This window comes from Glycine max, chromosome 6 (genome assembly GCF_000004515.6).
Source record: "Glycine max cultivar Williams 82 chromosome 6, Glycine_max_v4.0, whole genome shotgun sequence".
NCBI classification, from domain to species: Eukaryota; Viridiplantae; Streptophyta; class Magnoliopsida; order Fabales; family Fabaceae; genus Glycine; species Glycine max.
In genome coordinates, this window is record NC_038242.2 from 50,018,627 (window position 1) to 50,039,425 (window position 20,799).

At 34.4% G+C, this 20,799-nt stretch overlaps 4 protein-coding genes across 8 annotated transcripts; 1 reads left to right on the top strand and 3 right to left on the bottom strand.

The window, feature by feature from the left end:
- Positions 1 to 163: 163 nt before the first annotated feature.
- Positions 164 to 7,447, bottom strand: LOC100818094 (protein RBL). 3 transcript variants are annotated; one of them, XM_006582339.4, is made up of 6 exons: positions 7,305 to 7,447; positions 7,106 to 7,204; positions 5,335 to 6,422; positions 4,993 to 5,254; positions 4,592 to 4,729; positions 164 to 555 (listed from the first exon to the last, which is right to left on the bottom strand). In XM_006582339.4, the coding sequence occupies exons 1-6, from the start codon at positions 7,321 to 7,323 to the stop codon at positions 548 to 550; spliced, it is 1,614 nt and encodes a 537-aa protein (XP_006582402.2). In that variant the 5' UTR covers positions 7,324 to 7,447; the 3' UTR covers positions 164 to 547. The 3 variants fall into 3 exon arrangements, with proteins under 3 accessions (XP_006582402.2, XP_006582403.2, XP_006582400.2); XM_006582340.4 differs by having other exon boundaries at positions 164 to 699; XM_006582337.4 differs by having other exon boundaries at positions 164 to 1,672.
- Positions 7,448 to 8,304: 857 nt separating this feature from the next.
- Positions 8,305 to 10,714, bottom strand: LOC100818633 (probable prefoldin subunit 2). Of its 3 annotated transcripts, none has more exons than XM_006582341.4 (3): positions 10,475 to 10,714; positions 10,221 to 10,276; positions 8,305 to 9,096 (listed from the first exon to the last, which is right to left on the bottom strand). In XM_006582341.4, the coding sequence occupies exon 3, from the start codon at positions 9,090 to 9,092 to the stop codon at positions 8,652 to 8,654; it is 441 nt and encodes a 146-aa protein (XP_006582404.1). In that variant the 5' UTR covers positions 9,093 to 9,096; positions 10,221 to 10,276; positions 10,475 to 10,714; the 3' UTR covers positions 8,305 to 8,651. The 3 variants fall into 3 exon arrangements, with proteins under 3 accessions (XP_006582404.1, XP_003527540.1, XP_025984814.1); XM_003527492.5 differs by having other exon boundaries at positions 10,221 to 10,281; XM_026129029.2 differs by having other exon boundaries at positions 10,221 to 10,287; positions 10,475 to 10,712.
- A 763-nt stretch (positions 10,715 to 11,477) lies between these two features.
- LOC100814372 (bifunctional protein FolD 1, mitochondrial) lies at positions 11,478 to 15,811 on the top strand. Its single transcript, XM_026129030.2, has 5 exons — positions 11,478 to 11,638; positions 11,770 to 12,058; positions 12,836 to 13,072; positions 13,146 to 13,313; positions 15,068 to 15,811. Exons 1-5 carry the CDS (start codon positions 11,478 to 11,480, stop codon positions 15,233 to 15,235), a joined length of 1,023 nt encoding a protein of 340 aa, XP_025984815.2. The 3' UTR covers positions 15,236 to 15,811.
- An 812-nt stretch (positions 15,812 to 16,623) lies between these two features.
- On the bottom strand, positions 16,624 to 18,775 carry LOC100814906 (inactive protein RESTRICTED TEV MOVEMENT 2). The gene is made up of 2 exons (XM_006582342.4): positions 18,535 to 18,775; positions 16,624 to 17,764 (listed from the first exon to the last, which is right to left on the bottom strand). The coding sequence occupies exons 1-2, from the start codon at positions 18,671 to 18,673 to the stop codon at positions 16,746 to 16,748; spliced, it is 1,158 nt and encodes a 385-aa protein (XP_006582405.1). The 5' UTR covers positions 18,674 to 18,775; the 3' UTR covers positions 16,624 to 16,745.
- Between the last annotated feature and the right edge of the window lie 2,024 nt (positions 18,776 to 20,799).

The window sequence follows — 20,799 nt, forward strand, 5'->3', positions numbered from 1 at the left end:
TTATTTTCAGAAATTATTTTCAAAACTAATAGTAGTACTAGTACATCTACAGCAGAAAAAATGAAAATAAAGAAATAACATTTCACAATACTCTAAACCGGAACACCTTCATTTATACATTAAACAAAGTTTTGGACCATTATTAACAACATACACCCCAAAGTAGTTGAAATTAAGACTACTTAAAATCGACAACTGAAGAACACATACATCGAATAATCGAAATACAAATAGTGAGATCTTAGTTTAAAAATTTATGAACACATTCAAATAACTTCAAAATCACTACCAACATTTTTAAGTAAACTTTCCATGAAAACACATAAAAGCTCCCATACAACTTGAAAGTCTAAAATTCATAACTTCTAAAGTACAAATTTTGATCACTACTCAAAATAGCAAAAGCAAAAGCAAAACAATCCAACTCTAGATCATTTTACTCCAGCAAATCATTCAAGCTCAAATCATAATAATCATCTTCCATATGATCTTCATACCCTTCATTATCCATGGCATCTCTCCATCTCCATTAAGGTCATCATCATAATTATGAATCTACAAATCATCAACAGGGTAACACTACCATCACCATTAGCTTACTCTCCATCTTGATTGAGGCTTCTTTATTTGGAATATCCAAGTAGTCCATATATATATCTAAACTCTCATGTTAGACGAACATTCATCATTATCCATAACCTAATTATCATTGCATGAAATATCATTTAACATTATAACCAAGTTTTCCCAGGTTGCTTCTTGGCTAATTCATCACAAATAAATAATTCATCATTTCTTCGTACGGACTTAAAATTACAAAAGCAAATATTCAACTGCTAGTAGATAAAAATGAATCTCAAAGGCACTCAAATTATGCTCACACCCAAAGGAACTGCATGCAACTTTAGTATTTTAATGGAAAACTTTTTAGAGTTCTATATGTCCACCCCCATAAGATTCACGCCATTTTGATTTAGTTTTGGTGTTCCCTAGAATCGTGCCTATCAAAAAAACTTTTATTCATTAAGTCTTCAAACTAAGAATCAACCTTAGTTACTTTTAAAACACTTACCACCATCCTTTTTGAATAGTCATATAATCAACTTTTAACTTCAAAATCAACTTAAATCTAGGACTAGAGAGTAATTGAGGGTTAAGGTAGTAGGTTACAAGATGCAATGGCCTATGGAATTGTTTGTCTCGTCTTTCATTAATGATATCCTGTAGAGGCATATATAATGAAGAAATAATATTACTTGTCAAACAAAGACTACCAAAATTTAAACTAAACTGATAATTTATCCTGTAGACACCATTGAAGGCATTTTGCATATTCTCTTTTGCCCAATCCATTTCCTCATATCACAATTGGCTTCTCATCCGAATCAACCAAACAATACACTTTGCTTAGATAAGCACCCCTCAAACAAATCAACAATGTTTTTTTAAAACTGCTTATCCATAATCATATTTTCAAAAGACTTCCCATCCTTTGTCTTTGCAAACCTAGATTACCATTGTCTTGATGAGAACATTCTAATCAATGCTCCTTTGTTGTCATTGAGAGAGATCCTAAACTTAGGTAAGATGTGGGAAAGCAAGTAATGGCAGATCCCACCAGATCTTTTCCTTTACTCCATTTTTCCTGCAACTTTGTAGTTTGCTGCATTATCTGTCACAGTAAGGGCAACATTTTCTTCATGAATCTCCACAACAATGTAATCTATCATCTTAAAAAGTCTGTCAACTGTTTTTACAAGTGGAAACAAGCCAACTAGGCTTGAGCCTAGCCAAGTTCATGATTACAAAACCCGAGTCTGACTTTTTTAATGTTACAGGCCAATTTTTAAGGCCTAGCCTGTTTGAAGGACTAGCCTAACCTAAGTCTACTTACATGGCCTGTTTTATATAAGGCTTATAAAAAGGCCTATGGGCCTTTAAAAAAATAATATTAATGACTATATCTTTTTATGTTATTATTTGGAGAAGGGAGGAGATGGAAAATGAGGGAGCTAAAATCCATCCCTTCTAACATTAGGAGGATTTTGAATTGGAAGGGGAGTGAAACTGGTTTGTAATTTTTAGAGTGTACTAACAAAATTATTCTTGAAGTTCTATTTCCCTTTCTCTTCCCTTCAGTAATTCTTATTACTATTATTTTCCCTCTCCTCCCCTAGCTAACCAAACAAGGGGAACCTCACTTCTCCCCTTCAACCAAACCAAAAGAGAGAGCCCTTTCTTTCCTTTCCCTCATTTGAATCATAGTGTAACAAAAGTAATATGGGCCTCCATCTTTTGTTGATCCACCCATCCATCATTATGGTACATTTCATTTTCTTTCAATGAGCTCTACATTCTTCAATAGCTTCCATAGTCGTATTCATTATTCTTTAAAAATTTGACTCTAATATTATGGTAGGATGGTGGCTTAAAGTTAAACTGTATGCTATGTCTTGCAACAAATTCCATCAAACTTGTCAAATTCATCACCTAACCATATTGAATGGCCTGGCATCCTTGTAGAAAAAGGAAGCAATTGCATTCTTCTTCTCTCAAACCCTTCTTAACAATGTTGTTGATGGTGGAATGACTGCTTTCTCAACTCTTAAAAATATTTCCCCAATGGTGGATTGATTTCTTCCTCCCCTCTTCAAAATGTTTCCACACCTCTCAACCTCTTCATTCCCTTTTCTTTTTTCCCTTAAAAATGGTATTGGTTTCCTAATTGATTTCTCTTGCAATAATAAAACAACTTCATACATTTTTTTCCTCACTTTATCTCTAATAGATTTGCAAGACCCAACATTTTTGTGTTCTGGCCAAATGATGCTTCAATCAATAAACCCCACCAATTATTACCGTCTACATTGTTTGCATTTAATTTTTTGGGAATCCCCATCAACTGAGATAACACTTTCCATCCTACATCACTCCTATTTCCAGGAGCATTTTTCTGCATTTAAAAAACCCCACTCTCACACTCTCGGCGTCATCAAAGCGACCAGCAGCACCTGCAACACCATTAACTCTCACAGCACCACTACTCCCACATGAAAACATTTCAAACCAGCATGATACAACACCAAAACAAGTCAAAATTAGAGAAGCAAAGGAGAGAACAACTTCACAAGCACTTAACCCAGAAGCAAAGAAGAAAGCAAAAGCAAAAGAGAAACCAAACAGAAGCAATCAAATAAAATATACCAGAAGCAGTTGAACCAAAAGCAGTCCAACAACCCAATCATATAACGAGGCGGAAAATTAAAGAAAATGAACCTGGTCAAATGGAGAAGATGAACACAGAACAAAAATCTGAACGGTAAATGAGAAGTAGCACAAAGAGGTCAAAATGAGCAGGAAAAAAAGTTTGAGAATTTTGATGATGTGGGGCAAGGGTGGGTCAAATAATGGATCTTTTGTTTCTTTTTTATGCCAAACTAGAATCAGCCTATTCTAATGATTTTAAGCTCACTATTATGCAATCTGACCAACCACCCCAAAACAAATTCAGCACAGCATAGGATTGTAGGGTGCTTGAAAAATCATAAGATCATGCAATCCTACACAATTTTTAACTAGCTTCACAAACCCTCTTACACCAACTTCCATATCTGTATATTAAACAAAATACAGGACACTGTAAAGCAAAACAAATCTACATTAAAGTTTAAACTATACTTTAACTAAAACATTTTTTACATGGGACCACACACAATTTAAACAATAAACACAAATCATTGTTAAAAAAGAAAGAAAAAAACAAAATGCAGAATGCAACAGTGCATTTATACAAAAGAAGACCACAAAACAAAGCATTGAGCATGCTTCAGTAAATACAAAAGCAAAAGGGGTGTGGATTTTGCATTAACCTCAAACAACTCCCCCACCCCCCATCCCCCCTTACATCAAAACTCCACCCACAACAAGATTCATCAACTCAGAATGGGATTGGAAGTTAGGCCTTTGTATGAGAATGGGGTAAATCAGTTTAGAGGAAATTTTGGGGGAGGAAGAGAGATGTTTATTGTTGGCTTTGTTGTTATTTACATGTGACACTTAACATACCAACAACAAAGTGTGTTGTTCATTGCTCCAAACAATAGCCATCCAATGTTTAGAACAAAAAAAGACAGACATATGATATGCAATATTTGAGGACCTCCACATGCATATTTTTTAGTTATAAACATAGTGGTAAAGTTAATAAGATTATTTAATCGATTAAATCAAACTAATAGAGAAATTTATTTAATATTGCTAAGCCAAAGTTTCAACAAGTTAACATTGGCCAATTCAAACATATTCATATGAACTCAAACCTATATGGACAAAACTCTATTATCAATGAGGATGGCCAGAAAAATATAAGTTAAAGGACACATCAGCTTTCACTAGCCGCCACCAACTTAGAAACATAGGTCAAGGATAGAGAGAAAGGAGGCAAGTTTAAATAAAGCTATGCAAAGGTAAGTTTTTTAGAAAAGAAAAACAAATAAAGACAAAAAATAAAGAAAAAATAGTGCTTTTGTAAACAAGAATTTCATAATCTACAATTATTCATCATAAAGCCCACCACCATGAAAACCGTTACCATTATCTTGATCGGCCAAAGATTTGCTCTTAGGTTTTTCCGATTTGCTAGATTTTGAGGGTTTCTTAACTTTTTCTGCTTGTAATTCCAACACCTTCTCTGAAGGTTTCCGCTTTCTTTTCATGCGCCCAGCATCATCTTCATATTAATAGAAAAATAAAATATTATTATTAAATGCATAAGAGGAGTCAGAAGTTCGTATCAGAAAAATGCATAGACAATACATTGGCAAATCAACCACCCGTTGGGGATAAAAAGGGGGACTTTTAAGTCTAATCTAAATAAAATTGGGGAGACTTTGAAACTTTTTAGAAGCATAATTAGAGACTAAATGAACTCAGATTCTAAAGAACTCAAATACTAAGCAACAAGCATATAATTCAAAGCAAGCATGCCATTACCTTCAAGAGGACTTGATGCATGATTCATCATATGTCCATTTGGTCCAGCTTCTTCTGAAAGAGGGGATCCAGTGTTATTGCTGTCCAACAACTTTGAAGAACTTTCTACACATTTCTCTTGCTGCTCAGGAACATCACGACTAGGGGTTGATGGCAAGTAACATAACTCTTCTTGAGACATATCAGAATCACTGAAAGTGGCATCTTTCTCCACGGTTACAATGTCAACTTCCTCATCTTCATCAACATCGGGTCCTTTAACCTGCAAGCATATAACATAAAAAAAGAATGGGCAAAAAGAAAGAATGATGTCCATGACCAATCGAATAAAAAACCTTTTACCTTCTCAGTCTCAGGAATCAGATCAAATTCATCTTCACGCTCTACATATTCCTCATTTTCCTCAAGCTCCTTGAAATCAGGAGCAAATGCACTCCAGTTCTCAGTATAATCTTTTGCCCATATATAAACTAAACCATTCAGCGAAACAGATACAACAATAGGATGCACAGGATGCCATGCTAAATCTATCAGAGCTTCCTTAGGTCCTTCAAGGATTTTCACAAGATGTCCAGCTCTATCCCATATGTAAATCTTGTGCTCACCTTTGCTAGCAGAACCACCAACTACCCACTCACCATCACCACTGAAACAAGGTGCTTTCCAGTGTACCTTTGTGATGGAATCTTGAAATTCCCGGAATAAAGTTAAACATTTTGATCCAACAGCCTTTAAATTCTCAATATTATTTAGATCGTTGTGGTTCCCACTCAGGTCATCAAGGGCTCTGACTTCATCTTTCAGAGGCAGAAGGTTTTCATAGATTCGTATTATTCGATCATTTGAATTCGTGAGCAGATACTGCCCATTCCTGCTGAACACAATGTTCTTTATAACAGAACCACCAGAGATCGGAACTACAGCACGCACGTCACCATTTTTGTAATCAATGACAAGAATTTCCCCTTTTGAGTTTCCCACATAAACCAGAGTCCCATACTTATTAAAACAAGCAGCAGTTGGTGTGAAGGAGGTAATTCCATCAGAACATTTATTACGTGAAGGAGGGGTTGGTCCATTGCATGTCTCTGAGACAGAAACTTTAAGTAAAGTTGTGTCTCCTGTATTCAGGTCAACAATCATTGGAGCACATGAAAGAGGACATGCTAAGCAGAGAGACGGGGTCGAGGATCCTGGATGAAGACGAGCTTGTAGAGGGGTTTGTTGCAGAACTATCCGCGTTATTTTCTTACCACTCATAACATCCCACAATATCAATGATTTATCAGCAGCAGATACAAGAATTCGATGACCATACTTTGACCAGCAAATGCTGGTTATGGGAGAAGAACATTCATCATCACGCAGAATTTTAGCAATGCCTCGGGTTTCAAAATCCCAAATAACACAACTTCCGTCATTGCATCCAGCTGGTGGCTCAATTGAGCAAATCAAGATCAAAAGTGAGAAAATTGATATTGAAAATAACTCCAATAAATATTTAATAGTAGTTCAACACTTGCTATAATATTTACTCCACCCACATTTGAACAAATAGCACACAAACCCATTATTGCCTCACAAACTTATTCCAGTATAATGGCAAAGTAAACATCAACTACATCATACACACATGTTTATCCAATGCATTGAGCATCAATTGCGTCATTACTACGTTAGGGAAAAATGTATGCATACCCTTTAATATTTCTTCATCACCAAGCCAAGGCATGAAAAAATTAAAAACAGGACTCCGGCCTTGATGCTAGAATCCCAAAGTTCCACATAAATCCCACAAGAAAAAGTGTCCAAAAAAACACCCTATACATACAATCTGAGTAAAAATAACGTCCTTTTCTTATCTGGGTCATCAGGGAAAAAGGGAATTACTCACTAAAGTTCGCTACTTTAACCTTGAAATCGACATTAAAAACATAAAACTCAGTTTTTTACCCACAACCCATTTTCCAAAACCAAATTATTAGCATAAACACAGGCTACCAAAAATGAAAAGATAAAAACTTTGTACGAAAATGCATCAAAGGAGAATACCCAGAAAGGACAGAGCAGCAGTTGAATATGAAAATAAGAGAGACAGAGAGAAAGGGGTTACCAGCAAGAAGGGTGCCACGGCGATTGAAGGCAATGCATTTCATACAGCCATGTTCCAAATACTCCTCTATCACTTCTGGGAAATCGCCCTGCAACGGATCTTCAATATGGTGCACAATACAACGTCAGCAAAACAAAAAACAAGGAAGATGAGTGAAGTGTAGATAAAAGAAAAGGGTGTGAGAAAAAAGAAAACGAACCAATGATGGAGGCGTTCATGGTTTGTTGTTGCTGGAGAGAGGGTCAAGGTGCACAACACAAGTGTAGCAGAGAAAAAAGAGAAGAGAAGGTGCACAACATAAGTTTATTCATTTAAGGATTTTTTTTCTTTCAAATTAATTATCAAAAAATAATAAAAAGTTATTTAATACATGATTGGTTATCAATTCATATGGATAACAAAAAGTGTATCCTTGTTTTTAAGGTTTTAAATTCTCATTTGCCTTCATTTTTTGGTTAAAAAAATTAGAGGAAGACACACAAAAGTAAGGTATTTGTTGATTTTAGAAATCTAAGTCTAAAATGATTCCTTATGAAACATGTTCAAAATATTACTTTTCCAAGTAAATAACCAATTTAGCTACTAAATTTATATTTCTTATCATTTTAGTCTCTAAATCTGATAAAAACTCGGATAAATTTTTGGTTTATTTTTAAATTTCATCTAAGTCCCTAAAATTAATCTTCATTTCTCATTTTAGTCTCACAACTTTTATTATTAACACTCAAGTCCCTAGAGTTGGACCAAGATGAGAAAACTAATTAATTTTAGGAACTTGAACAAAATGATGAAGGGACTTATTTAAATTTTTCTTAATTTCAAGATGGCAACGAAATATAAATCCAAAGATTAAATTGATTATTTACTATATTTTGAAATGTGTTTAAGCTGGTTTGCAATGATACAAATAGGTTCACAAACATGTTTTCAGTAGTTTAGACTATAATTTTTTGTCGGCCAACTCCACCACATTATTTTTGTCACCATAATATAATAGTTTGCCTTGTAACAAAAACTATCCCAAACCAGAAAATAACTTCTCTTTACATTTTTCAATAATTAGTTTGGGAAAATGCCTTAAACCTTCTTCCATTACTTCTTTCTGCATTGTTTCAAAAACCAAATTAAACATAAGGTGCTTAGGAAAAGCATTTTACCCCTGATGAAACATATCGATACATAAAGAGAGACAAAATAGCTTGATCACACGATTATATGCTCTATAGTCTTGCATACAAAAATCTACATAAACACAAACCAACGAAGATAAGTTTTTTTCAGCCCAAAGCAATTAAACTTAAGGTCATATCAAGGTATACTTGCTAATGAGCGTGGTTGGAAACACGTCTTGGATCCACGTTCAAGCAGCAAAACCACGTCAAAATGATGCAGAAGTTACATTTACTTGCTTCTATATGGATGGAACATGAATCTAATTCAAACACGCACTTAGTCTACATAAAAAACAAATCATCAAACTGCCTGCACCCCATTGTAAGACAAGTTCTGGCTACTAGTTTGAGGAAACAAAATAAAAATAGACAAATCATTCACTTCCACCTGCAGGACCCACAAGAACCCCTTGAGCAGACCCTTCCTTCCTACCAGATTCATCCTTCACCTCAGCATCAGCCTTCCTTATCCTGATTTTATATTTAGCCTCAAACTCAGAAATTTCCTTTTTCTTCTTTTCCAACGCCTCGTTAAGCCTTGCCACAACCTCTTCGAGTCCTTCTTTATTTCGCTGCACAGCAGGCAAGACCTCTTTGATGGTTCTCTCCACAAGCACCCCTCCAATCATTCGATAGCATCGTCTAGATTGGTCAAGTGGTTGAATGGCATTGGTAACCAATGTGTGCTCACTAACTTCCATCTCCAGTTCAGTTATTTTGGAGTAAATTTGGTTGAGCTCAGACCTCATTGCAGCATACATATTTGCTACTGCTTGTTCATTTACTGGTTCCTTGCCACCTTCAGCTTTGGCCATGATTCTACACAAATGAAAATAAAGCATCCTCAAGGTAAACAAAGAGAAGTGTAATAAGAATAAACAAAAGTATACTAGGAAAACATTTCAAATATTATTAGCCTTTTCTTTCTATTAATTCAGTATAAACCATTTTTTACAGTGCTATCCATTCTATGAAGAGATATAGAGTAAGATGCAATAACATTGACAAATAATATGAAAGCAAATCCAAAACAATGCTAAACTTCACGTGTTTTGCCTATACTTTCTTGTAAAACTCTTTATAAGATGAATCGCAGACAGATAGAGTTCATTTATTTCTCAGTAATTAATCAAATTAACCCCTGATAATGAAAATTGTCTACTACCAAGATTATGCATTCAGCAATTACATTTCAGTTGTTGCCAAATTATCCTTCAAGGACTAAACTTTGGAAGGTAAATCTACCAATAACCGACTTGATGAATAAAAAAGACAAGGGGGCACAATTTTTTAACTTGCACAAACAGACGCAAGAAGAGAAAACAGAACAGCTGAACAGATTTGAGACTAAATATTGTTATAGACCATACATCATTGAAAGAAAGAAGCTTTCACCATAATCCCCCAACCCTTGACCCCACATGGGCACACCCAACTCATGCACACACACAGTCAAACCCCCTAGTTCCCAAATTCCCACACGCAAGTCACACACACACAGAATCAATTCTTCCCTTCCCTCCATGCACAGAAGTCAAATTAATCACTACTGAGCAGAGATTGGGAAGATGCAAGCGTAGGTGAACGGTGGGGTTCTATGCTCATGAATCTTGATGAAGGGTGAAGCTACGAACTAAAGGCCATACAAGACAAACTCAGGGTTGTTGGCAACTTCTCCCTCACTCAACCACAAACTCATGGGACCTATATATAGCTTCAATATATACACACAAACTCATTCCTTCGTCTTACAGCACTTGAGAAAATTTGAAGTTTGAATGCTACCAATGTAGCTTTTTAACTATATTCCATATTGTATTGAAAGTGTTGTCCATGCCTATAGATACTTGACAGAAGCACATAAACATAACAAACATTGTATTATTATTAATTAATATATTTATATAAAAGCATAAACATGTGGTTCAAAATAAGAACGGTACCTTTAAATCCCAGATGAGTAAGGGTTTGGTAAGCCGATACTGAAGCCGCAACCAAGCTGCCCTTCGTCCGTGGGTTGAAAATCGATAAAGGCAAAAACAAATGATGGTGAGAAGATAAAGCAAATACAATCAAAATGACAATGACATTCATTACACAGTCAAAACAAAAGCCCCTACCTACCACCGAAGCAAATATAGAATAAGAACATACAAATTTTCAAACACTCAAAACTAGTACAAGAATGGGTACTTACCAGTTCGTACGACACGACAGCGGCGCGACACACCTTGAACAGGGCCTGAGTAGACGAATGGAGATAGCGACACACACCTTCGACAGAGCTCAGTGATGACGATGGCCACCAAACACGTACGACAGAGCAAATGGGACGCTAGCTGGGTCACAGACTTCTCTTCGAACACTGGGTGAAGACGGAGCAAATCAACAGTGGAAAGGGATGGCTCTTGTATCCAAATGGAATCCCTAGAAATGTCCTTTAATTTATTAGCGGGATAAAATACATAAATACATAATCTCTATAAAAAAAAATAATTTATTTTTAGTTTCTTTGTTTATTTTATATTTGAGATTAATTTTTTAGTAATAAAAATAAACGAACTACAACAAATAAGATTTTATTTTAATATGTATTAATTAACAAATTAAAAATATTTATGATGGAACAAACATAAAATTTATTAGGGACTAAAAATAAATGTCAAAAATTAAAAACAAAATTAGTATTTATTAAAAATCAAAACATATTTAAGCTGTTGTTTTATTTTTCTGTTTTATAACTATTGGTTAGGATTCTAAAAAAACTTATGGTTAGTAGGTGGCGTGGCAAAACAGTGTACACGTGAGGGATGATGAAGTCAAAACAAATCCAATCTCAAAACTCGGAAGAACAAGATACCTGGAATTTGTTGTTGAAAACTCAAAGCATCAAAACAAGTACTGAGACGGACATCATACACAATACACGAACACGTAAACACTTATAATGTTCAAAATATAAAACGTCGTGTCAGTGTCCCGATACTAACACGCATCGGACACCGGACACGCCAAGAAAGTTGGAGTGTCCGTGCTTATTGATCAAAATAAAACAAAAATCTCACCACACAAGGTTGTATACTTGTACCACCAAAAGCCACAGTCGTAGTGTTAATTAGTACTTAGTGGATTCAATCTTCACTTTCATATTAACAAATCAACACAAATATTAGAGGTTGTGCCACTGATGGGGTGGTGGCATGGCACAGAACACTGAGAAAAGCATTGCATTCCTTTTCTGCTCCAACTTCTTGTATTTTGGCCCCAACCTCCCTGATGTTTGGGTTCCCAGAGAGCACACACCCCCTCACACCCTTTTTCCAGAAAGTCTCCAATGTAAGTTCTATGATGTTAATTTGAAGTTCTATGATCCTTTAAAGCCTCTACTTTGCTCACTTTATATTAATATGTTTTATTTTTTATTTTTTTGCTTGTTTGTGTCATGTGATTCCTTTAGGGGCTAATAATGGTCATAATGCTTTGATTCTTGAGGGAAAACCCAATTGCTAAACAGATAAAGCTTGAAGTGGCTGATGAGATAAGAAGGATGAAGAGTGGCATTGGGAAGTTTCCTAGACTGGCTGTGGTTTTGGTGGGTGATAGGAGGGACTCTCACACTTTCATTCACATTAAGTTGAAGGCCTGTGATCAAGTTGGCATTGAAACAGTGGCTTCCCAGTTGCCTGAAAACTGTGATGAAAGTGAACTGCTTGATGTTGTTTCCGGTTTCAATGAGGACCCGGATGTGCATGGCATTCTTGTGCAACTTCCTCTGCCTCAAGTAATTTATTTACCATTTTTCTTGTTTTTATTTTTTGTGAATCGGGGTATCCCTCCCTCAGCTTTCTACCAAGGACTAATCCTTTGATGTATTAAGATCCATTTAAGGGGTTGACCTTAACGATTCTTTTTTTTATGATATAAATTCTAAGATTAGGGGACATGTACAGTGGCTTCTGAGCTCATAGAGGACTTACCTTTACCTCTCCTCCAAAGAGAGGAGTGGGAATTCGAACTTGCAACATGTTAGATGCGAGATCTTGTGTTGCTCCACCCGACAACCCCTCGAGGGTGCTTAATAATTAAGGCTTATTACTCCCTTTGTTCCTTTTTATATGTCTTTTAAATAAGGTTTTTATGTAGAAATCAAGAAATGCAATTAGTTGTGAGGTTTCTTATTTTACCCTTTCTTATTTCTACTCTACATGTGTAAATTAATTAAACATTAGGTGAAAAGTAAGGGTATAATTGATAAAAGAGTAATTAATGATATCTTGAACTTGCAAATGACTGATAAATGGAAACAAAATTTTCCAAAAATCTGACAATTAAAAAGGAACAGAGGGAGTAGTAAACATGATTATGGACATTTTAATTTATCTAAAATCTAGGGTCATTGAGTAAGATAAATATGGTAATGATAGATTCATTTCAGTTGAGCTATAAAATGTTTAGTCTCAAAGATATAATCATAAGATTTTTGGCATTGTTGGTGATTTAGTTTTGTGAGGTGGATGTTGATACTAATGCCTTAGTTATTCTAACATATTTGATGCAGCATTTGGACGAGGAAAAAATTATCAATGTAGTGAGTCTTGAAAAGGATGTGGATGGCTTTCATCCCTTAAATATTGGAAATCTTGCAATAAGAGGAAGAAAGCCCTTCTTTGTTCCTTGTGCTCCCAAGGGCTGCATTGAGTTGTTACCTAGGCACGGTGTGGAAATCAAGGGGAAAAGAGCAGTGATAATTGGAAGAAGTAAAATTGTGGGGTTACCCACTTCCTTGCTATTGCAGGTAACGTAAATGTTGTTGCTTTCGGAATGTCTCAATTGCTAAATGGCTGATTGTTTTATCATCTTTTTAGTAGAGGCACCATGCAACAGTCAGCGTGTTACACGCGTATATGAAGAACCCAGAACATATAACTTCTGAAGCAGATATTGTGGTAGTAGATGTTGGAGTCCCCAACATAGTTTGTGGCAATTGGATAAAGAAAGGAGCTGTGGTGATTGACATGGGAACAAATCAAGTTAAGGTAATGATTTTTTTTCTTCAGTATTTTTGTTGTGCCAATGACTTCTTAATTATTCTAGGTGTGCTATAATGAGGTACTAGAAATTTTTATCTTGTTATTTCAAGAACTTGGTGCTCTTTCCAAATGAATTATCATGTTTAAAAAGCACAAGATAGAGTTTGGAATAGACAAGAAACTAAGACTAAAGCTATTGAGGGGAAGAGTATAAAATCAACATAGTAGAAAAATAAACTGCTGATACTATAAGGTAGCCAATAGCCATAGCCCCCATTGCAATAATTCAGCATGCTATACTGAAGGTCCATTATGAGCCCTCCAATAATTGTTTCAAGTATGCTTTTTATAGCTGCAGTAGTTTGAATATCTTTTCACAGGAATGACAGGATCAATAGGTTCATCCTGTAATCGTTTTGGCAAGTAGTACTTGCTTGACTTTTAAAAATTCATAGAGCTTTATTGTATGCTGTAAAAATTAGAAAGCAAGAAGACTGCTAACATAGCTTTAAGATTTTATGGAGTGGGATGTTCCCACGTTTGTGATATTCTTTTTACTGGATTGTTAGATTTATGGATTTCATTAGAATCTTATTTACACTTTTCACTTTGATTGTTTTTCAGATAAGGTTATATAAAGGATAATTCTTATAACAATCCCCATACTCTTCAGAGTCATGGTGCTCATTTTTTAAATTTAACTAATTTGACATGTCACAGTTTCTCAGCATGCCTATGTCAAGATTCTGTTATTGGCAGTAGTGAAGAAAACTAGATGCACCAAGCCCTGTTGATAGTTATAAATTTTTTTATTAACCTCCATCGAGGCTACTTAGACTAACATTCTGATAATTGATTAACAGAGGCTGAGAGGCACTACTGACTATGATTGTATTTTTATATCTGGCTAACAAAGAATCCTTATGGTAACATTTAGGTACTTCTATGGTAAAAAAAAGTAAAGTATGATTACTATAACATAAAATATGTCCTTGTGGAAGTCACAGACTAAGTCATATCTGGGATGGGAATGAAGTTTTTGCACCCAGCTTCCAATACAGAAATTTTAAGTATATAAGATTTCTTGACAAAACTGAAATGCCTAGGAACAGAAGTAGGTTAAAGTTAAATAGGTTTAAGAAGCTTGTCAAAGGTATTTTTGCTAAATGAAGTGTGGGAAGAGAACTTTTCAGGGAAAATTTAAGAAAGTACATTAGGTTAACAGATAACATACTTGACATGCATAAACTGTGATGCCATGGTATGAAGTGTGGTTAAGAGAACATTTCAGACTACTCATTGATTGCTTCATTAGTGTAAAAAGGTAGGCGCTATTCTCTTGATTGAATGATTGAATATTTTACTGAGCTTGTGAGCCAATACTTCAAATCAAATTCATTGCCAAATTAATTCATTACAATCCCTATAATGGTTTTTCATTGATATTAAATCCCTTTCTGTAGTTGTTTGTTATATACAAATACCCATCTTTATTATGCTTGACCAATGCACAAGCTTAAAAGAAAATGGATATATGTGGGTAAAAAAAATGTGACATTATTAGTGAAAAGATACTTTAAGTGTTACATAGAGGTGCCAAACTGGGACCAGGATGGACCTCATTTCATATGCACCTTGTTTCAAAACACAAAAAAGAAAAAGCAAACAAGCTGAAAATCTATGGTAGAAACTAGCAAGACAGAAGGGGTAGCTCCTTTTGAACTTATTATTATCCTAATGCATTTAAATACAATTTGCAGGATCCCAGCGGCCACGGCTTTTGTGTCTCGGGAGATGTTTGCTTTGAAGAGGCGGTTAAGGTGGCATCAGCCATTACCCCTGTTCCTGGAGGCGTGGGACCGGTTACAATATCAATGCTCCTCTCCAACACCCTTGATTCTGTGAAACGTGCTTTTGGAATGGTTTGATTAGATGATGTCTTTTCTCCAAAGTTCTATAGTGGATCTTCCATCTATATATGCTCATGAAACAGGTTTGCCATTTGTCATGCTATTTAAGAGAAAGTGACTCAATATTTTTTTTTTTTTATCGGCAAATGTTAATTGCTAGTTTGTTAGTTTTTGTAAGCAAGAGGGATCGAATCCACGTCCTTTCTCTCCTACCCTTATTTCTTAACCATCCAACCAACCTTATATCTCTGAAAGTGACTCAATATTATTATCCCAATGCTTCATGAACATACACATTTTCTCTGCTGGGGCGACTAACTAGAGCATCTGCATGTTACTTTCTATATAAAATGTATTTGTTGAGGCGAGCTTGCTATATGATTGATTTATTGCATTGCGAGGATCTAAATACACCACATAGGATCTGCAAATTAGTCTTTTTCGCTTCATTGCTTTGCAGTGCAAACACCCCTCTTGCAACCAAGAAAGAAAAAGGAAGATGCATTTTCTACTGTTTTGCTCATTAAGTAGAAACTGATGTAGAATTTTGTGTACATGGTTTGTACAGCTATTTGAAATGCACTCTTTGCGGCATCTCTTTTATGGATAGTTAATTAGCTTTTATTAAGATTGAGTGAGGAGGAATCAATGGTGTGCATATGCACACTCGTACACACACTGATATTACTTCATTTATTTAATTGATGCAATTAGATGCTTCAGAAAATGAACATATAAAGAATTTCATTTGGTCCTTTGTCTGGCTTTCAGCATTATTCCTTGGCAGTGGTTGCTACAAGTATTTCTATTATAATACTTTAATGAAATGTATATAACAATACTTTTTAAGTTGTCATAGGCATGGAGATTGTGGAAAGAAGGTGATCCAACAGAATTGATTGATGATTGTTTCGGGGAATTGAACGTTATATCAGAAGCCTTACATTGCATACAAGTTGGTCTTTTATGTCTACATCATCCAAATGATAGACCTAACATAAAAATGTACCTATGGTTATACATAAAAATGAATTTGTGAAAATTCTATGTCCATAACTTGTTAATAAGTCATTATTACATATATATATATTTATTAACTATTATACTTTTTTATAATTTTTTATATATTAAGTCAAATCTAAATATTATTTTCTTAGAATGGAATTTGTGTAGAACAATTCAAACCTTTTAGAGATTTCAAGATTAAAAATTACTTTTTACTTATAATCAATTTTTTCAAAAAAGTTATAAGATTGACTAGTGGTTAAAAGAGGAAAGGGAGAGAAAGAGATCCTGAGTTTGAATTTCTTCCCCTAACAAAATAACTAACATTTATCAATAAAAAAATTGTCAAATGTTGAATGTAATTGTGGTCATTCTTTTTGAAAAAGATAAATTAAAAGGTGTCAAATCACAATATCACATGCATGCTCATACATTCACCTTCATGATTCCAATTACACTTTTTGTTTTTCAAGATTCTAAAGAAAACGTTTGAAAGGATTAAAACATTAGAACACAACTAGTTTCATGCTCTGCTAGAAGCTGAGGTAAACTTGTAGGTCACGTAAGCTCCCAATGCCACAATTACAAGAATTGCAGCACCCATGTTTGCAACCAAAGGCTTTTCTTCATCATCCAAATTCCCTTCTCCAATTTTTGTGACAACCTCCGAAGCCGAAGCAACTACTTCTTTGATTCCCTTCCCTATTGTGTAGATTTCATCCTCTTCAGTCCTTCTCTTTCCTTTGTCAATTATGGTGGTGCTGGTTTCTTTTCCCTTCTGATGAGCTTTTGGAGGAGTAGAGGAAGAAACTGTTTCCTTTGGTCTTGTTGTCTTGATTTCTCTTTCTTTCAAAACCACATTGTGATCAACATATTTCTGATCTTGCTTTCTTCTCTCATGAAGCTTCTCATATTCTCTATCTTTGTTTTGTTTCTCCTTGACTTTTTCTATATATGTTGTGATGTCATTTTGCTTATTGGCCTCTTCATTCTTATATTCTATTTGCTTGCCAAAACCCATTGTTGATGTGGGTTTTGGCTCAATTTCCTCATGACCCTTTTGAGATTTTCCTGTTTCTTTTCTTGGGGTTGAAGCAATTGCAGTGGATTTCACCATGGTTTCCTCTTGACCATGTTGAGGTCTTGTCTTGTCTCCATAAGATTTTTCAACTTGCTCCATTCTACTAATTATTGGAGATTTTGGAGGCATGGCTTCCTTGGCCACCACTTCTTTAGGCTTTGGTAATTGATCAGGAACAGATTTCTTTGGAGGACTAATTAATGGAGTTGGACCTATTCTTGGTGTTGTTTCAACTTTCGCTTTTGGTGAAACTTGTGAAATGATAGGCTTCTTTGGCATTGTAATAATGAGAGTTCCTAGCTCATACTTGCCTTGAAGTTTCCCCACCTCACAATTTTCTGGAACTGGATATGCTTGCTCGAAATTGCTTATTCTATTGCCTCCTAATGGTCGTTCTCCTGCAACCCTCACTACTCGGGAAGATCCCACAAAATTTATCTTTATCTTCTCCTTTACGAAACCTGTAGAACACAAAACACAATGATGTATTAATTGCAATACATGCATGTCACGTGTGTTTTGTATAAGTTTGAGTGTTTGAAAAATGTGTTACTTATAAGAGTTTGACAGAAAAATCTAACTTATGGGACAGTTTTGTTGGCATATGATTGCATATCATATCACTTTTTATCTTTTTGAAGAATCCTCCCTGTTTAGAATTACTAATCAATAGAGAATATGCTGTGTCATTTAGGAAAGGAAACAAAAAAAGCATGAAAGGAGATGAGATTAGACATTAAAAAATGCTTTGAAAATTTTTATGAAAAATATTTTTTTCTGGTTTTCTTCACTCAAGACCCCAAATAAATCGGTTAGAAAATAACTCCCACTAAAAATGGAGATAAGAGTAAAACTGTTTTGGGTCTTAATTGTAATTGACTAAGTAGCATCTTTTAGGCCTAATTGTAATAGTTTTCTTGCAATACACTCTAATTACCAAAATGGATTAAAAGAAGAGTTCTAAGGTTAATTTGACGGTAAAAAAAGAAGGAAGAAAGAGAAAGATTATGAGTTTTATTTTCTCGTTAACAAAATACTAATAATTAATAACTGATATTGGTCGATTAAAAAAATGATAATGGGTTAATAGATGTAAAATGCTTTGATTTTTATGTTGTTTGACACGTAGAAACAAAAAAGACATATCCTATGTTTCAAGAAATTAAGGTACATATTATAATCATAAAATAAAATAAAAATAAAAAACGTGGCATGCAAAGTACGTACGCACCAGGAAGGTAAATATGAAGAAAATATGCTTCCTCCTTTTCCTTCATCTCTGACTTGGGTTCGAAGGTTTCATACACAGGACGAATGGAAGGACCTCTAGTTGTTCTTGTTCTAGGTGGTCTTGGCCCCGAAGCTGCCATGGCTCTTGCACACGTGTGGTTTTACTTAACTTTGTTTAATGAACACAAATTTGAGCTTAAACGCTTTAATTTTTGGATAGGATATCCTATGTAGGTTATGGGATTGGATGCATATATAGTATATATACATGTAGCTAGCTAGCTCTTCATTGGTTTTCTTGTTGAAGAGATTATTCCTTTTTGTGTACTTTGGTTTGTTAATGTAATTGGGTTGGATTTTTCCCTTCCCTAGTTGAGGTATAACTTCTTTTCCAAATAAAGCAATATATTGTTCTTTGTTTTTCCCCTACACTTACAAAGCTATCAGAATGTTAAAAATGATCATATAGGTTTGCTTATCGTTTTAGGTTTTTCTATCCAAATTGATCTGCCAACTTCTGTGGCTGTTGACATGCATGTAGAAAACGCTTTCAATTTTCTTTTCTGTTTTCTATAATTTTTTTCCCTCTCTCTCTTGTAGAATTTATGCTATATTCACTCTGGAGTCTAGCTGAAACTCTTATTTAGCTCAAGAAGCATACAATAGTGTGTTTCTAACGTCTCAAATTTACTAATAAAAAAATGTTTCAAATTGAGCTTCACATGAGTGCAATCAAAATCTTAGGCGTTATTTTATAAACTATAATTTTAGGGTCGAATTTGCTTTTATTTAGGTGTTCATATCATCAATATTATAAAACTAGGATAGATGATTGACTTGGTAACATTACAAAGTCAATGAATTATTAATCGAACCGATAAATCACGATTTAAATGGTATGAAGTATGAACTAATATAGATTATAACAACATAATATATAGTGGCGAAACTAAATTTTGAAGCCTTCATGAACTAGGATCAATTCTTGAAGGAGGCAATTTTTTCTTTGCATTTCCTTTAAGTGCGTGACACTAATTAACTGTTGCGTCTTTAGGCCTCGGACATCTTCTTGAGTTTCAACTCTCTAATTTTGTTAGCTCGATACCGTACGTATGCTTGCTTTCAAAGTGAGGCACTTGCTTTGTTAGGGTTTCTCTCTAATGTTTTGGGTGATGAGCAAAAATGTTGGTGTTAGGGTTCCTACAATATCGACAAAAATATTGGTGTTAGGGTTTCTACAATTTCCCTTCTAAAATAAGGCGCTCTAGAACGACAAAGAAATCCATTCCATAACTACCAGTGGAAGGATCATACCTGAAGCACACACAAATGTTAAACAACATTGTTTATATAGAAATATCAAATTTTCACTAGAAGAGAAAACATCACCCATACAGGCATGAAATGAGACAAATTGATCTCTTTTTTTGTTTCATTTGAGTACATAACAAAAATTTACAATAAATAAAGTGTTATCCCATTACATAAAATCAACTACAAGAATAACACACACCATAAGGAATAAAATTTCAACAATATTATTCATCATAAGATTCTTATTAAATTATTACACCAATACAATAAGAAAATAAATAAAAATTTAATTTTTATACATCATAAATATAAATATTTCTAAGTTTACAGCTAATAAAAAATCATATGTAAAACTTCTAAACTTCTAAAGTAATTATTATAATATCAATAAATTTTCATATATGATATGATAATATATGATTGAATGATATTTATATGTAAGTGAATTCCTATAATAAAATCCTAACTGAATTCCAATTAAATTAAAAAATTAATGATATAAAACGTTTAATTTTGTGTCAAATTTCATTTTTTAATTAGTACATTTACATTTACTTCATTGATTCTTTCTCCTCTCTTTTTCCTTATATCAAACAAATTCGGAACTTTTTCCACTTAAATTTCCATTTCTATTCGTCTATTCTATCTGTCTTTCACTTCTGCTCGTTCCATTTCTTTAATTTTTTTACATTAATTGTACCTCCTTGTTTCACTTCTGATCCAAACAGAGCATAAAATTAAACCAAAACAATTGATCATTTGAATAGTACACATAGTGAGTAAAAGGAATTGATGTTGTTGAAACATAATGAGAAAAATAATTAGGGTTTTATTACTTGATTCCCTAATCAATGTGCTCCTGAATGCCAAATCCCAAGCAGCCGATGTCGCTGAAGTTCCTCCTGAGCAATTCATACTCCTCGTTCCTCCTAATCCCCAAACAAACGCACAG

Bases quoted from the DNA above. Each gene is read 5' to 3' on its own strand.
- LOC100818094 (XM_006582337.4), bottom strand. The intron at 6,423-7,105 runs GTAACCCCTTTC...TTGAGCCACCAG, and splicing joins CCGTGGCACCCTTCTTGCTG to CTGGATGCAATGACGGAAGT. The intron at 5,255-5,334 runs GTAAAAGGTTTT...ATATGCTTGCAG, and splicing joins TGATTCCTGAGACTGAGAAG to GTTAAAGGACCCGATGTTGA.
- LOC100814906 (XM_006582342.4), bottom strand. From the start codon at position 18,673: ATGGCAGCTTCGGGGCCAAGACCACCTAGAACAAGAACAACTAGAGGT. The intron at 17,765-18,534 runs GTGCGTACGTAC...TGTGTTCTACAG, and splicing joins TCTTCATATTTACCTTCCTG to GTTTCGTAAAGGAGAAGATA.
- LOC100814372 (XM_026129030.2), top strand. From the start codon at position 11,478: ATGGCACAGAACACTGAGAAAAGCATTGCATTCCTTTTCTGCTCCAAC. The intron at 11,639-11,769 runs GTTCTATGATCC...TTGATTCTTGAG, and splicing joins TTCTATGATGTTAATTTGAA to GGAAAACCCAATTGCTAAAC. The intron at 12,059-12,835 runs GTAATTTATTTA...TATTTGATGCAG, and splicing joins TGCAACTTCCTCTGCCTCAA to CATTTGGACGAGGAAAAAAT.
- LOC100818633 (XM_006582341.4), bottom strand. From the start codon at position 9,092: ATGGCCAAAGCTGAAGGTGGCAAGGAACCAGTAAATGAACAAGCAGTA.